Genomic DNA, 16,119 nt, shown 5'->3' on the forward strand with positions numbered 1-16,119 from the left:
CGAATCTTACCATTGATATCGTTCACCTGAATCTTAATACCACTCAACTTTTCATTTACTTCCTTCATTGGTTCTTCTAAGTATACACTAAAGACACACTTTGTGTTTCATTAATTCATTAATAATTGAACTGAATATGGTCCCTTTGTGTATGATTTAAGGTGCCCAACACGACGAAGCACAGACTACTACACACGCAGTGATTTCATTACGGACAGTGATTGACAGTTGCCGTGTCACGTTATAGTCTAGGAACAGTTCGCAGACTATGGCGGCTTGTATCAACACTACGGTATATCGTGTTATACAGCAGCGTCTGAGAGACAGTGGTCTGTGAGCAATAATAGTCCTGAAATTGAATTTACTGCTCAAAATCCAAACCTGAAACCAACGAAATACATTTGGGATGAGTGTGAACGTCGACTTCGCAGCGGCTTCCAAGTCCAACATTACTACATGCATGAACCCTTGATGCTCTGGAGAAAGAGCGTTATACCATTCTTCCACACATAGACAGACATCTCATTGAAAGCGTTCCCAGTAGGTTGAAGTCTTCATGAAGGAGAAGGGGTACTTTTGATTCAACAGTTTACGTAATTGACCCCTTGAGGAGTAGTGTTTCCGATGTATCCAATAACAAGACCAGAACAGAACGGTGAATTCCTTTGGCATTGTGTTAAAATATAACAACGCTAACGGTCCCTTTGTAATGAGGCCCTAAGTTTTTGTCTTGCTCTCATGTTTTCAAGTTAATTATTCGCAGGAAGTCACTCACGGCAGTTGACTACGTACTACGGGAGCATGCTAAAAAGTTTTTCCTCCAAAAATACAATGTGGAAACTTAAAGATTTTCAAATGAACTCTTTTGACAAAATGCATTTTTATTCTTCATATCTACCTATTTATTGCTAAGCATCGTTATCCAGCTATAGACCAGTGTCTTGGTACCGTCATTGCAGAATGCTTGACTTTGTTGACGGAGCCACAAACTCACCTCTGCTTGCACCGCTTCTTCGCTATCAGAGTGAAGTCCCAGAAGGTGTTCACTAATCTTGCTCTCTTGTTTTTGGGATCAGAATGGTGAACCCAGCTTTCATCACCTGTCACAGTGCTGTTAAGGAATCCAAAGCGCATGAGAGGCACTCGCCATCCACACAGTTCTGTACCGCAGTTTCTGTACAGCAGTTCTGCTATGATGGTCTTTACGTCTCGTGATATGACACACTTACCCCAGAGTTGTGTCTGTGTTTTCCGACGATTTCCTCTGGTGAGTTCGTCAATCCGATTCCGACGAGTCTCGTCGGCTGCCGCACGGGCTCGTCCACTCCTTTCTTTGTCCCGCACTTTGAGGTTACCACCACCGTTTCCTTCATTAGGAAACGAACAACCCAACGTCTCGCAATACTGATGTTGATACAACGATCATATTATGGATTTAAAACGGAGGCAAATTCTCTGCGGTTAGACACTCGATTACAGCACGCTGATCTCATGCACCGATATCATTGGGTTACACACCGCAATGTTACCCGCAGCAATTAGAACCCTCTAGTGGCAGAGGATTGCAAAATGCATCTTAATGCGAAAGCCGACCAAGTAATATGCATGATATGTAACGCCTCAACCAAAACTGAGAACAGAATAATAAATTCGGAGACATTACTCCTCAGCACGCTCTTGTAGGTCCTACAAACTGATACGTTATTCTGGAATTATCATATGCATAATCCTTGTTGTTGTTGTTGTTGTTGTTGTCTTCAGTCCTGAGACTGGTTTGATGCAGCTCTCCATGCTACTCTATCCTGTGCAAGCTTCTTCATCTCTCAGTACCTACTGCAGCCTACATTCTTCTGAATCTGCTTAGTGTATTCATCTCTTGGTCTCCCTCTACGATTTTTACCCTCCACGCTGCCCTCCAATGTTAAATTTGTGATCCCTTCATGACTCAGAACATGTCCTACCAACCGGTCCCTTCTTCTTGCCAAGTTGTGCCACGAACTCCTCTTCTCCCCAATTCTATTCAATACCTATACATTAGTTATGTGATATAGCCATCTAATCTTCAGCATTCTTCTGTAGCACGACATTTCGAAAGCTTCTATTCTCTTCTTGTCTAAACTATTTATCGGCCATGTTTCACTTCCATATATAGCTACACTCCATACAAATACTTTCAGAAAGGACTTCCTGACACTTAAATCTATACTCGATGTTAACAAGTTTCTCTTCTTCAGAAACGCATTCGTTGCCATTGCCAGTCTACATTTTATATTCTCTCCACTTCGACCATCATCAGTTATTTTGCTCCCAAAATAGCAAAACTCCTTTACTACTTTAAGTGCCTCATTTCCTAATCTAATTCCCTCAGCATCACCCGACTTAATTCTACTACATTCCATTATCCTCGATTTGCTTTTGTTGATGTTCATCTTATATCCTCCTTTCAAGACACTGTCCATTCCGTTCAACTCCTCTTCCAAGTCCTTTGCTGTCTCTGACAAAATTACAATGTCGTCAGCGAACCTCAACGTTTTTATTTCTTCTCCGTGGATTTTAATACCTACTCCGAATTTTTCTTTTGTTTCCTTTACTGCTTGCTCAATATACAGATTGAATAACATCGGGAACAGGCTCAACCCTGTCTCACTCCCTTCCCAACCACTGCTTCCCTTTGATGCACCTCGACTCTTATAACTGCCATCTGGTTTCTGTACAAATTGTAAATAGCCCTTCGCTCCCTGTATTTCACCCCTGCCACCTTCAGAATTTGAAAGAGAGTATTCCAGTGAACATCGTCAAAAGCTTTGTCTAAGTCTACAAATGCTAGAAATGTAGGTTTGAATTTCCTTAATCTATTTTCTAACATAAGTTGTATGGTCAGTATTGCCTCACGTGTTCCAACATTAGGAGTTGTCCACATTATTCACCCAAAACTCGGAATCAGTAATAAAATATGTAAATTTCCTTAAGAGAATTCGTAATTTGGGAGTCTACATACTACCAAGGAGACTGCGTTCTGAGATGAAAGAAGCTGTGCGACTTCGTTGTCGCCGTTGAGGTACACAATATCTTTGATACTTCAACGAACTGCAACGGTAACAGGCATAAGGGCTGTTTTAGATGTCATAAATATAATCAGAAGGTTAACTTGTGAGCTGGACAGATCGGCAGATGCTTCCCTCACTTGTGTTATAGAGTGCAGATTTATATACGAAAACCTATACGTAGTTATCACTGATTCCGAGTTTTGGGTGAATAATGTGGACAACTACAGTGACATAATCAAGGTTGCTTGCAAAGCCAAAGAAACGTTTGGGATGTATATAAAGACTATTTACCAACTAGGAATTGCTAGTTGGGTACTATTTTGTTACATGAATTGCTCAAGAGAGTACGCAGTATGGTGCTACAAATGCTTGTGTTGACTGCATAAAAAATTTCAGAAAAATGTGAAAGAACTGAAGGTGCAAAATGAATTTCTGAAGCATTATTCATACTAATTATATCTTTCAAGTTAACAGGGGAAGAGCAAGATAAAAGAGTCAACGTCTCCAAGCAGATGCCAACTACAGTAGCGGGAATGCCCGAATCATGAAAGCTGGCAGTAAATGGTTCACGAGGAATTTTTCTACCTCTGTGTTCTGTGAGGGGACTATAATAGTTGACTTCAATTCGACGGGTTCCCGAAGTTGAGAAGGGAGAGCCTTTTATTGGAAAATTTTCATACGACGTTTTTGTCATAGATACACTCCTGGAAATTGAAATAAGAACACCGTGAATTCATTGTCCCAGGAAGGGGAAACTTTATTGACACATTCCTGGGGTCAGATACATAACATGATCACACTGACAGAACCACAGGCACATAGACACAGGCAACAGAGCATGCACAATGTCGGCACTAGTACAGTGTATATCCACCTTTCGCAGCAATGCAGGCTGCTATTCTCCCATGGAGACGATCGTAGAGATGCTGGATGTAGTCCTGTGGAACGGCTTGCCATGCCATTTCCACCAGGCGCCTGAGTTGGACGAGCGTTCGTGCTGGACGTGCAAACCACCTGAGACGACGATTCATCCAGTCCCAAACATGCTCAATGGGGGACAGATCCGGAGATCTTGCTGGCCAGGGTAGTTGACTTACACCTTCTAGAGCACGTTGGGTGGCACGGGATACATGCGGACGTGAATTGTCCTGTTGGAACAGCAAGTTCCCTTGCCGGTCTAGGAACGGTAGAACGATGGGTTCGATGACGGTTTGGATGTACCGTGCACTATTCAGTGTCCCCTCGACGATCACCAGAGGTGTACGGCCAGTGTAGGAGATCGCTCCCCACACCATGATGCCGGGTGTTGGCCCTGAGTGCCTCGGTCGTATGCAGTCCTGATTGTGGCGCTCACCTGCACGGCGTCAAACACGCATACGACCATCATTGGCACCAAGGCAGAAGCGACTCTCATCGCTGAAGACGACACGTCTCCATTCGTCCCTCCATTCACGCCTGTCGCGACACCACTGGAGGTGGACTGCACGATGTTGGGGCGTGAGCGGAAGACGGCCTAAAGGTGTGCGGGACTGTAGCCCAGCTTTATGGAGACGATTGCGAATGGTCCTCGCCGATACCCCAGGAGCAACAGTGTACCTAATTTGCTGGGAAGTGGCGGTGCGGTCCCCTACGGCACTGCGTAGGATCCTACGGTCTTGGCGTGCATCCGTGCGTCGCTGCGGTCCGGTCCCAGGTCGACGGGCACGTGCACCTTCCGCCGACCACTGGCGACAACATCGATGTACTGTGGTGACCTCACGCCCCACGTGTTGAGCAATTCGGCGGTACGTCCACCCGGCCTCCCGCATGCCCACTATACGCCCTCGCTCAAAGTCCGTCAACTGCACATACGGTTCACGTCCACGCTGTCGCGGCATGCTACCAGTGTTAAAGACTGCGATGGAGCTCCGTATGCCACGGCAAACTGGCTGACAGTGACGGCGGCGGTGCACAAATGCGGCGCAGCTAGTGCCATTCGACGGCCAACACCGCGGTTCCTGGTGTGTCCGCTGTGCCGTGCGTGTGATCATTGCTTGTACAGCCATCTCGCAGTGTCCGGAGCAAGTATGGTGGGTCTGATACACCGGTGTCAATGTGTTCTTTTTTCCATTTCCAGGAGTGTATATCCGGGTGCACACCAGCACTTGCAGACACCTGTTTTGCTTTCCAATTGGCAATCAGTGTGGAGCAGTATTATGGGGGAATTCACCCTTTGGACGAACCGTAATCAAAACAAGAAAATGAACCGTCAGAATCGTACGCAACAGAAAAAACAGCATCCATGTCGACCTCGTTTTCCTACGTTAATGATCCAGAAACCACCACCAATGGTTCAAATGGCTCTGAGCAATATGGGACTTAACATCTTAGGTCATCAGTTCCCTATAACTTAGAACTACTTAAACCTAACTAACTTAAAGACATCACACACATCCATGCCCTAGGAAGGATTCGAACCTGCGACCGTAGCGGTTGCGCGATTCCAGACAGAAGCACCTAGAACGGCTCGGTCATACCGCATCACCAATGGTTATAAGAAAATATTATCTTTCTAAGATAGTATTCGGAAAGTAATTAATGCATTTCAGAAAAAAACAGCTCTGTACACAATCATGGAATCAGACAATGCATTTATATTGATGGTTCCCAAACCAAAGTCTGTCACTCTAAAACGTGTCCTTCATAGTGGAGCACAAGTATACAACCATCCTCCCCAAACGATAAAATTCTTAAAACAGAGAAAGAATATTAAAAAATAGATGAAAAATCTAAATGATTTACGTAAAAGTAAAATATAATCCAGATCAGAAAGACATTTCATACGCATCTCAATTTTTCTTGCAGTCATGCATAACGAATGAGGTGTCGATTCAAAATGCACATTGTACTTCATGATGTTTGTAGGATTCTCAGTTAAAAAAAATTTGGGACCGAAGAAACGGAAGTTTCTTACGCCATTGAACATAGATGATAGAAATACACTGACGGAATAGAATCGCAACACCAAGTAGAAGTTGTGCGACACAAAGAAAATTAGTGGTCGTGTTAGTACATCTGGAAGATGATGTCTGTTCAGATTTAACGCCATATGCGTAAGAGTGACGCTGATAGCATCTTTATGAGCATAGAAATCAAGAATGAGATTTTCACTCAGCAGCGGAGTGTGCGCTGATATGAAACTTCCTTGCAGATTAAAACTGTGTGCCGGATGGAGACTCGAACTCGAGACTTCTGCCTTTCGCGGGTAAGTCCTCTATCATCTGAGATACCCAAGCACGACTTACAACTCGTCGTCAAAGCTTTAATTCAGCCAGTACTTCGTCTCCTACCTTCGAAACTTCTCAGAAGCTCTCCTGCAGACCTTGCTAGTACTCCTGTAAGCACTCGTACTTGGGCAGCTCAGATGGTAGAGTAGAGCACTTTCCCGGTACAAACGAAGGTCCTGAATTCGAGTATCGGTCCGATACCGAGTTTCAACCTTCCAGGAAGGTTCATATCAGCGCATACTTCGCTGATGAGTGAAAATTTCATTCTGGAAATATGCCTAGGCTGTGGCTAAGCCATGTCTCCCCAATATCCTTTCTTCCAGAAATGCTATTTCGGCAAGGTCTGCAGGAGAGCTTCTGCGAAGTTTGGAACGTAGGAGACGAGGTACTGGTGAATTAATGGTGTGAGGACGGGTCGTGAGGCGTGCTTGGGTACCTCAGATTGTAGAGGACTTGTCCGCGGAAGGCAGAGATTTTGAGTTCGAGAGTCGGTCCGGCACACAATTTTAATCTGCCAGGAAGTTTCATGCAGATCAAGTTTACTTTAACTATACGCACTAATGGTCGTGACTATTCGTTACCAGTGGGTTAATGTTCCTCAGGACTACCTTCAAGTTGACATACGCCGCTATCAACAACTTACTCAGTTTGTAAGAGGTCGTGTAACAGAGAAAATACTAACAAATAATTTAAAAATGAGAAACTAAAACTCAAGGAAAAAGGGAATATTATTTTGTTATGGGTACGTGTCTAACCGTTTAGAATATGCTAGCAGTGTCGTCGGATCATTTTGAAAATTCATGACTCTCACAGGTCGTTAAATGTGCTTACAGAAGAAACTGGACCTGTCACGTGCCGTGACAACAGTTATGTAATTCACAATAACAAACGGCGTTCATTGTTATGTTCCCTGCGTTGTAGGCAACTGAAAGATGATATATACATTTGATTTGTTATCAAATCTAAAACTAATTTCACTATCCACTGTTTTGCTACTCAAGGTGGCCTTCGCTTGTGTTCATCCGATCACACAACGATTACTATAATTACTTTTTGGTGATCTCCCTAGTATCTAAACAGTGGTATTCCTCCTCCTCTGAATGTACAAAGCACTGGTATTGTTACAAGCGACATTCTGAGAATGAAAAGACTCTGCTACATTCCAGTCATTTAATTCTGCCTTCATTTAGACAGATCTAAAAAGTGTGCATTCTGGCTCGAAATGCTGGAGTTGGCAGTCACGTGTGCATATGGTATGCTTGGCTGTATTAATTCTGTGTGTTGCTCATTTGTTGATGAGGGCTGTGTCTTTTAATTGTGTTTGTCTGCTGGTTAACGTGACTTGTTTACGGTAAGTAACAATGTGGCTTTTCGTACAGTGTTGATATTCCTTACTGGAATTTCAATTGTTTGATTTTAAAAACCTTTTGACTTCTTCAAGCAATGAATCATTCACTTGAAGAGAGCAAGTCGATTTGTACTAAGAAGCGTGCATTAATACTTCCGTTCCAAGTTCATTAAAAGACTTGTGAATGGCGAGACGATGCTACCTCCAGTAGGAGAGTAGATATTAAGGGAGTGTGGGGTTCAAACTTTGCCTCAGCATGTCGGGTGTTTATTTCAAAGGAACAAGGGAGGAGCATTTCTGTAGCAAGCTGATAATCCATGTAAAAATTTCTTATTATTTAAAATATTTTTTACAGCTTGTCAAAAATATCTTTGTACAATGAAACACAAGCATCTTTTCCCTAGGCTATGATATATTTGAAAGAAAAAATTTGTATGCATCTCATGACTTTAACTCACACAACGCATCTAATAAAATTTCTTTGAAGAATAAATGGAATACAAGTAAGTTGAGGATTGAAAGTACTCAACTAACTAACCTTTTCTAATTAACATTTTGTAAATAAGTTGCATACAAATTGTCTCTTTGATTTGTATTTTGGAAAAAGTTGTAGAAGTCGACCAGTGTCCTCTGATACAGTTCTAGGAACGCGCACTCTGTGGTTCACAGGCGAAGCACCGTTTCCTGGAGCAGTAAACAATCGCAAGTCGCTGAGATACAAATATATCTGCGTAGAACATTTCTTGATTAGTCGTGTTGAAGTGTCCTCTTTTTTGACGAGTGCAGTGTAGTTCTGAAACATAAACTACTGGATATGCCGAGACATCTACATTTAACGCCAGTGAAACAATCAGAGGTAAACAACAACAATATTCTACATTATGATCAGCACAGACATGCATTAACCCTCTAACTTTTGTGAGTTGTTGTTAAGTATAAATTTACATGAACTGATTCAGACTGAAATGGTATTTACAAGGGAAGAACAATAACGTAAAATTACGTAATTGTGATACAAACCAGATTGTTCATTTTTATGACATCCAGATATAAAAGTACATAATACTCAATTAAACTTGAGTATGTGTGTTGCTGTGCAGCTGATCATTATCAATGCTGTTTATCTGGTGGGTTGGCGTGTAGTACTGAAAAGAGGAACACATAATTAAAGAGGGATAAATTACTTGTTATATAAGTTAATGATATCAACTATTTAGTGCCACTGCTGAACATGTATAGCTACAATTCGTGGTTCCTTATTTTTGGTGATATGGGTTTATTTCGGTATTAACAATAAGAAAACTGAGTCTCCAAAGTTAACTGAGTGTCGAGATCAAAATTCACTGCCTGACAAAATGTTAAAGACCCAGAAGGTGAGGTGGAAATGAAATCAAACCTTACAGGCTGAGAGGGTATGTGATGTTACTGCAGTTACTACATAATCGAGTCAAACTTACAAAGAGATCAGCAGTCCTGTCCCACTTATCAGTATGACGTTGCATCCTCTTTGGCTTCGACGCATGCACTGATTCGGTTGGGACGGGTATAAGGCCGTTGTATTATCTTTTGTGCCAAGTGACCCACAAGTGCTGTAGCTGGCCCTTACTATTTTGGACATGGTGCTAGCACGGAGTTTACGTCCGAGCTGATCCCACACAGGCTGTCTCGGGGACGTATTTGGGGATCGTACGGGTCACAGGAAAACCAAACACTACGAAAACAGTTCATGGAGAGTTGTATCACGTGTGGACGAGCATTGCCCTGTAGTAAATTGGCAACACTGTAATATCATATGAGAGATAACACGCAGGGACACAGAGGTCCCGTGACGTATGTTTGTGCCGTCCAAGCTCCTTCACTCACTGCCACCCGTGACCTGAGGTTGTCCTCCATGTCTTCCGAACCCACGACACCAGATGGAACACAGCTGTGGTTTTCCAAAACATTGGAAGTACGTGAGCATACTCGCCGACGATAGTGAGCCTGATGACAACATTAAATACACGACGCTAACGTACTCTACTGGCCGTTCTACATCTACATCTACATGACTACTCTGCAATTCACATTTAAGTGCTTGGCAGAGGGTTCATCGGACCACAATCATACTATCTCTCTACTATTCCACTCCCGAACAGGGAGCGGAAAGCGAACACCTAAACCTCTCTGTTCGAGCTCTGATTTCTCTTATTTTATTTTGATGATCATTCCTACCTATGTAGGTTGGGCTCAAAAAAATATTTTCGCATTTGGAAGAGAAAGATGGTGACTGAAATTTCGTAAAAAGGTCTCGCCGCGACGAAAAACGTCTATGCTGTAATGACTTCCATCCCAACTCGTGTATCATATCTGCCACACTCTCTCCCCTATAACATGATAATACAAAACGAGCTGCCCTTTTTTGCACCCTTTCGATGTCCTCCGTCAATCCCACCTGGTAAGGATCCCACACCGCGCAGCAATATTCTAACAGAGGACGAACGAGTGTAGTGTAAGCTGTCTCTTTAGTGGACTTGTTGCATCTTCTAAGTGTCCTGCCAATGAAACGCAACCTTTGGCTCGCCTTCCCGACAATATTATCTATGTGGTCCTTCCAACTGAAGTTGTTCGTAATTTTAACACCCAGGTACTTAGTTGAATTGACAGCCTTGAGAATTGTACTATTTATCGAGTAATCGAATTCCAACGGATTTCTTTTGGAACTCATGTGGATCATCTCACACTTTTCGTTATTTAGTGTCAACTGCCACCTGACACACCATACAGCAATCTTTTCTAAATCGCTTTGCAACTGATACTGGTCTTCGGATGACCTTACTAGACGGTAAATTACAGCATCATCTGCGAACAATCTAAGAGAACTGCTCAGATTGTCACCCAGGTCATTTATGTAGATCAGGAACAGCAAAGGTCCCAGGACGCTTCCCTGGGGAACACCTGATATCACTTCAGTTTTACTCGATGATTTGCCGTCTATTACTACGTACTGCGACCTTCCTGACAGGAAATCACGAATCCAGTCGCACAACTGAGACGATACCCCATAGCTCCGCAGCTTGATTAGAAATACGGAATCAACTTGAGATCCCCTGTCGATAGTGGCCATTACTTCGTGCGAATAAAGAGCTAGCTGCGTTGCACAAGAGCGATGTTTTCTGAAGCCATGCTGATTACGTATCAATAGATCGTTCCCTTCGAGCTGATTCATAATGTTTGAATACAGTATATGCTCCAAAAACCTACTGCAAACCGACGTCAATGATATAGGTCTGTAGTTAAATGGATTACTCCTACTACCCTTCTGTCACAGAATATTTCGTCTCTGATTATTTACAGACCCGTCGATGGCTTATAAATGTACGAATTTAGATTTACATTAGACCATGAGTTCCAAGTGCTTCACTTCTTCTATCGGGCAGTGTATCCTGAAGTCAGAAGCTCCAGAAACAACGATCTATTGGCAATGTATATTCAGTGAATTCAATGTTAGAAGGTTGAACTTTATATATTAATAAGCGAAAAGCTACGATTCTCTTAGTTCCCGCACAATCTCATTGCCTAAACATATATCGTGCTCATAACAATCTTCCATATTAATCTCAGTCAGTTAAGAACAGTAGTTAGCTGCAGCTACCATAATTTCCATCACTTATATTTTTCGCACACACACACACACACACACACACACATACACAACACACACTTACATTGAGCTGGCTAGTTCTACCTCGAGCCAGTCTTATATCTCTAGTCTTTACTCTCTAAATTCAGTCTTTTCCACGCCAAAAGTTGTTTACTATGACATGAGTATAGTCAGCTGCTGTTACATTAGCAAGCATCAATTATGTCAGTTTCCTGCACATATAATTCTTTATAATTTTTTTAATGAAAAAGTAAGTGTTCTTTCTTAATTTAATGTTATGCCAACTGTATGCACACAAATATTGTTAAATGGTGAGTAATTATAACAGACGATTCTCTTAATAAACATCATGTGAGTTGCGCTGCCATTATATTATTTTAGGTTATGTTAACCATTTACTAAAGAGGAAAGTCCTGCCTTGAGATATTTGGTGATACTGCACCATGAACAGAGACCAACCTACTTTTTAATAGACATTTACGGTATGGTAATAGAAATTAAGGATACAGAAATGCTACATACGCATAAAAGTGACTATGTATTGTGATTCATTTGAATGAAAGAGTTAAATAAGTACCTCAAAAACACAACTATTGTGTCTGCTGTGATAGTACAAGAAAACATGCCCAAGGTACAAACCCTTCTCCTACATAGCTTCCCCTAGCTTTTTTCACTGTGTAATCAGTAAGTAAGTATTTCAGCATCTTCTATTACTCAGTAACCATACATGAAAAAAAATCTGAGTTTCATACTCTACTATGTCATGTAGAAACTACTGACGATGCCTTATCAGATAACTATTAGGATGTAGAGGCAGCATTTCAACAAATTTACCGTATTAATTTCTCGTACCATAAATGGTCTACACACAAAACTAGAAAACTAAATGTTGACATGTCCAGTAACTTATGTATTCATGTTGAATGGAGATGAGAGAGAGAGAGAGAGAGAGAGAGAGAGAGAGAGAGAGAGATCTGAACGCATTTCGAGAAACAGAATTACTGAATTTGTCCAGTGTTTGTGCACGAATAAGGTAACTAGCACGTTATCGTATTCTCAATAGAGTTTCAGACCGTATCTCCTTCTAATAGATCGTTGCACCAAGCGTTGATATTCCTTGTAATGTATTCCGAGCTTCACTGCATGAAGTACCACTCACAAAAGGATCTAGCTAATCTTACCCTTTGATTGTTAAAATCGATCCCCGCTCCAATTGTCAACCTTGCTTTCGCTTTCATGGCATCAGACAGTGACATCTGTAAAGAAAGAAATATTATCAAAAAAAGTTAAATTTCTTTCAATAGAAAAAGTTACGTTTAAACACTGAACCATATGCTTTATCCTGTGGGAAGCCGCAGCTATGGAAATACATTCTGATAAATGACGAACCGGAACACCTGTTAAATGATCTTTGATTGAAACGACTTCAGGTATTTATCTAGGAGAAAATGGGGAAAAAGTAATTTAAAAAGCGTTGTATGTACCTCACAATAAAAAGAGATGTAATAAACAACGGATATTTACTATACGGGGTGGTCGACTCCATCGTTCCGCCGATTTTATTACCTGACTACCGTTCCTTTGTAATTTGACTGAGAACGTTGGGCCATACGTTTCAACCCGGTCTGGACTTTATATGAATAGATCGTAAGTGATCCTATCCACTACCTACTGCAACCTTTTGTAATTTGGGCTGCAGACAATACGGTTTTCAATTTTTCCCCATTACCATACACAGATCTATATCTGAACATGATTCAATAAAGTTTCGTTTAACAGCTATTGTGGTTCTTCATCTATGAAGAATGACTAAAGGACTACAAACACCTGCAGTTATTCAACAACATGAACTCTGGCACAGTCTAGACATGTTTTTAAGGCGGGACATAGACTTTCTTTGTATACTTTTTCCAGATCTGACGGGGTTGGGTGGTCACTGAAAGCGTCAGCTACAACGGGATGTACAAAGTAGTAACAAAATGTCACACATTTAAATGTGAATGTTTCGTTTTAAGCTACATTTGGAGTGATTTCTAATAGTGTTCCTCCCTCTTCCCCACCACGTTAAATTACGTGAAATGTCTAGGTTCAAATGGCTCTGAGCACTATGGGACTCAACTGCTGTGGTCATTAGTCCCCTAGAACTTAGAACTACCTAAACCTAACTAACCTAAGGACATCACACACATCCATGCCCGAGGCAGGATTCGAACCTGCGACCGTAGCAGTCGCACGGTTCCGGACTGCGCGCCTAGAACCGCGAGGAAATGTCTAGGCTCAGGACATAACAGTCTTAAGCACTTTCTCTGAAGATGGGTATCAATTTCTTTCATACTGTCGCATGAGCAGGTCTGTTTCACACGTTGCGGCGCACTCGGAATACCGCGACGCCAAAGAATTCACTAATCGTCCCAAAGTCATGTATCTGACAACACAGCCACCCCAAAAACTGCCCAAAAACTAGGTCAACGTTTGGAAAGATTCTGGTAATGGCACATCGCATCAATCTGATACGCATGCTACAGGCGCCTGACAGCGCGAGGGTACCACAAACAGCAGTGAAGGGGTCACTGAAGAATTCAACGACAGAAAGCGCAGACGTGTGTGTCCGTTCAACGTCTACGTCTACATACCTAACTTACTGCGGAAGCCATCGTATGGTGAGTGGCGGTAGGTACCCTATACCACTACCAGATGGCCTCCTCCAGCCGGCAGTCCGAAGTTCGACAACATAGGGACACCATAAGACTGCCAATGGAGTACAGTGAAGCCATCGCCCAGCCACAGTCGCCTATGTTAATCTCATTTGTCACGGCTTGAAAGAATGCTGCAGTACCTCCAACTTCCCGTCCGTTACATCCACCATCGCCACTCTTACACAGCATTGAGTAAGTGCGCTGCCTCAGAACTGCGAACGTGGTCTTCAGCCACGTCCACTGTACCGGCACGAAGGCACATGAGAGCGCCCACCTGTCTCTGGCTTGATGAATAACAAAGAGTGTTCCGTAACTTCCTCCACCTTGCTGCCGTAACCGTCACATCCGACGGATTCCTGTATTCGATGGTAACAAATCGAATACACAACGGCAGAATGGTAAAGCTGGCAGATCAGAATGACAGTTTCACACCTGTTTGCTGCAGTATTAACTTCAGTCCTATATACGTAATTTCTCTTACAATTCACAGTGAACTGATCAGTGGAACAGTGTCTGTGACTGCGTTCGTAATGAAATTTCCTCGTCGTACTAGTATAGCACCATTGCAAAAGACTGCACAGGTGGACGACGTTCAAGGCTGAGTTTATGCGGACACACGGTATCACAGTTACCCTCTGATATTTACGTGAGCCTCCTCTCTGATCTTCGTAACGTTTCTGCCACGTTATTAATCTTAGTTTTTTGTATTCTTTAGTTCCCGAAAGATAGTGAGATGTCAGCTGTGATTGTAGGCGGGCGACTGGACCGAGCCCAGCCAAAAATTGCTATACTTCCGACAGCTAGATCATTGTATAAACGACACAGATATGGCAGATATTGTAAATTATTGCCTGCACAACCCACAATCTATGGCTTCATTATTCCGATTATCTTATAGGAAATTTAGGGTCCTTACTTTTACTGTCGCTATACCTGGCATGATTTGCTTCGCTGTTTGACTGATGAATCTAGGTTAAGAGGAAATTTACTAATATTACACCTGAAGGAAAAACAATTGTTCTATTTACTCCATGCACTAGTATAATAAGGCTTGAGTTCTGTAGATTTTATTCTGTACTTCCCAATTCACTTTCCTTAAAATTTGAGAGGTAATTACTACAAACTTTCTGATTCTCTCATATTGACTAATTATGACTTTCATGTTCCCATACTTCAGACTTATCGGAACTCAAGAGACTGTTCAGAATTGCGTTCTGAGTCTTATGGTACTAGAGACCCGCGGCCATCGGTGGCTCATTGCAGAAATACACATCAAAAAGAGTTTAGCATCATCCCGGTTCCAATAATTCCTGAAGATAGACGTTGACTGTGGATATTATATCACAAAGACAGTCCCTCTGACTGTTCAGAGATGTCACTAAACCCTCCCAAATATGTAACCAACCAAGCATGAGCAGCGCCTTTTAGACGGAGGGGGTCCGACAGCCGATCATTTCACGTTATTGCACCAGGAAGAAGGTACGCGGTTTGTGTTGTCTGTAGTTCAATCATCCCTAGACGGTCAATACCGCGGTTCGATCGCGTCCGCATTATTACTTTGGGCCAAGAAGGGCTCAGTGTGTGTGTGAGAAATCTTATGGCACTTAACTGCTAAGGTCATCAGTCGATAAGCTTACACACTACTTAACCTAAATTATCCAAAGGACAGACACAAACACCCATGCCCGAGGGAAGACTCGAACCTCCTCCGGGAACAGCCGCGCAGTCCATGACTGCAGCTCCCTAAACCTCTCGGCTAATCCTCTCGGCTAATCCCGCGCGGCAGAAAGGGCTCTCAGCAAGGGAAGTGTCCAGTCGTCTCGGAGTGAACCATAGCGATGTTGTTCGGATATGGTGGAGATACAGAGAGACAGGGGCTATAGATGTCATGCCTCGCTCAGGCCGACACGGCTACTACTGCAGTGGATGACCATACCTAGCCATTACAGCTCGGAGGAAACCTGACAGCAACGCCACCATGTTGAATAATGCTTTTCGTGCAGCCACAGGACGTCGTGTTACGACTCAAACTGTGCACAATATGCTGCAGGATGCGCAACTTCAATCCCGACGTGCATGTCGAGGTCCATCTTTGCTATCACGACACTATGCAGCGCGG

At 42.7% G+C, this 16,119-nt stretch overlaps 1 protein-coding gene across 1 annotated transcript in view; it reads right to left on the bottom strand.

Annotated features, from left to right (window-relative positions):
* Nucleotides 1-7,975: 7,975 nt before the first annotated feature.
* Nucleotides 7,976-16,119, bottom strand: part of LOC126266667 (glutamate receptor 1-like) — a 438,813-nt gene continuing 430,669 nt past the window's right edge. Inside the window, exons 18-20 of the mRNA XM_049971086.1 lie at nt 12,486-12,560; nt 8,682-8,806; nt 7,976-8,454 (exon numbers count right to left, since the gene is read on the bottom strand). Of these exons, the coding sequence (XP_049827043.1) occupies nt 8,732-8,806; nt 12,486-12,560 (150 nt within the window). The 3' untranslated portion in view covers nt 7,976-8,454; nt 8,682-8,731. The remainder of the gene's footprint in view (nt 8,455-8,681; nt 8,807-12,485; nt 12,561-16,119) is intronic.

The sequence above is a fragment of the Schistocerca gregaria genome, chromosome 4 (genome assembly GCF_023897955.1).
Source record: "Schistocerca gregaria isolate iqSchGreg1 chromosome 4, iqSchGreg1.2, whole genome shotgun sequence".
Taxonomy (NCBI): Eukaryota; Metazoa; Arthropoda; class Insecta; order Orthoptera; family Acrididae; genus Schistocerca; species Schistocerca gregaria.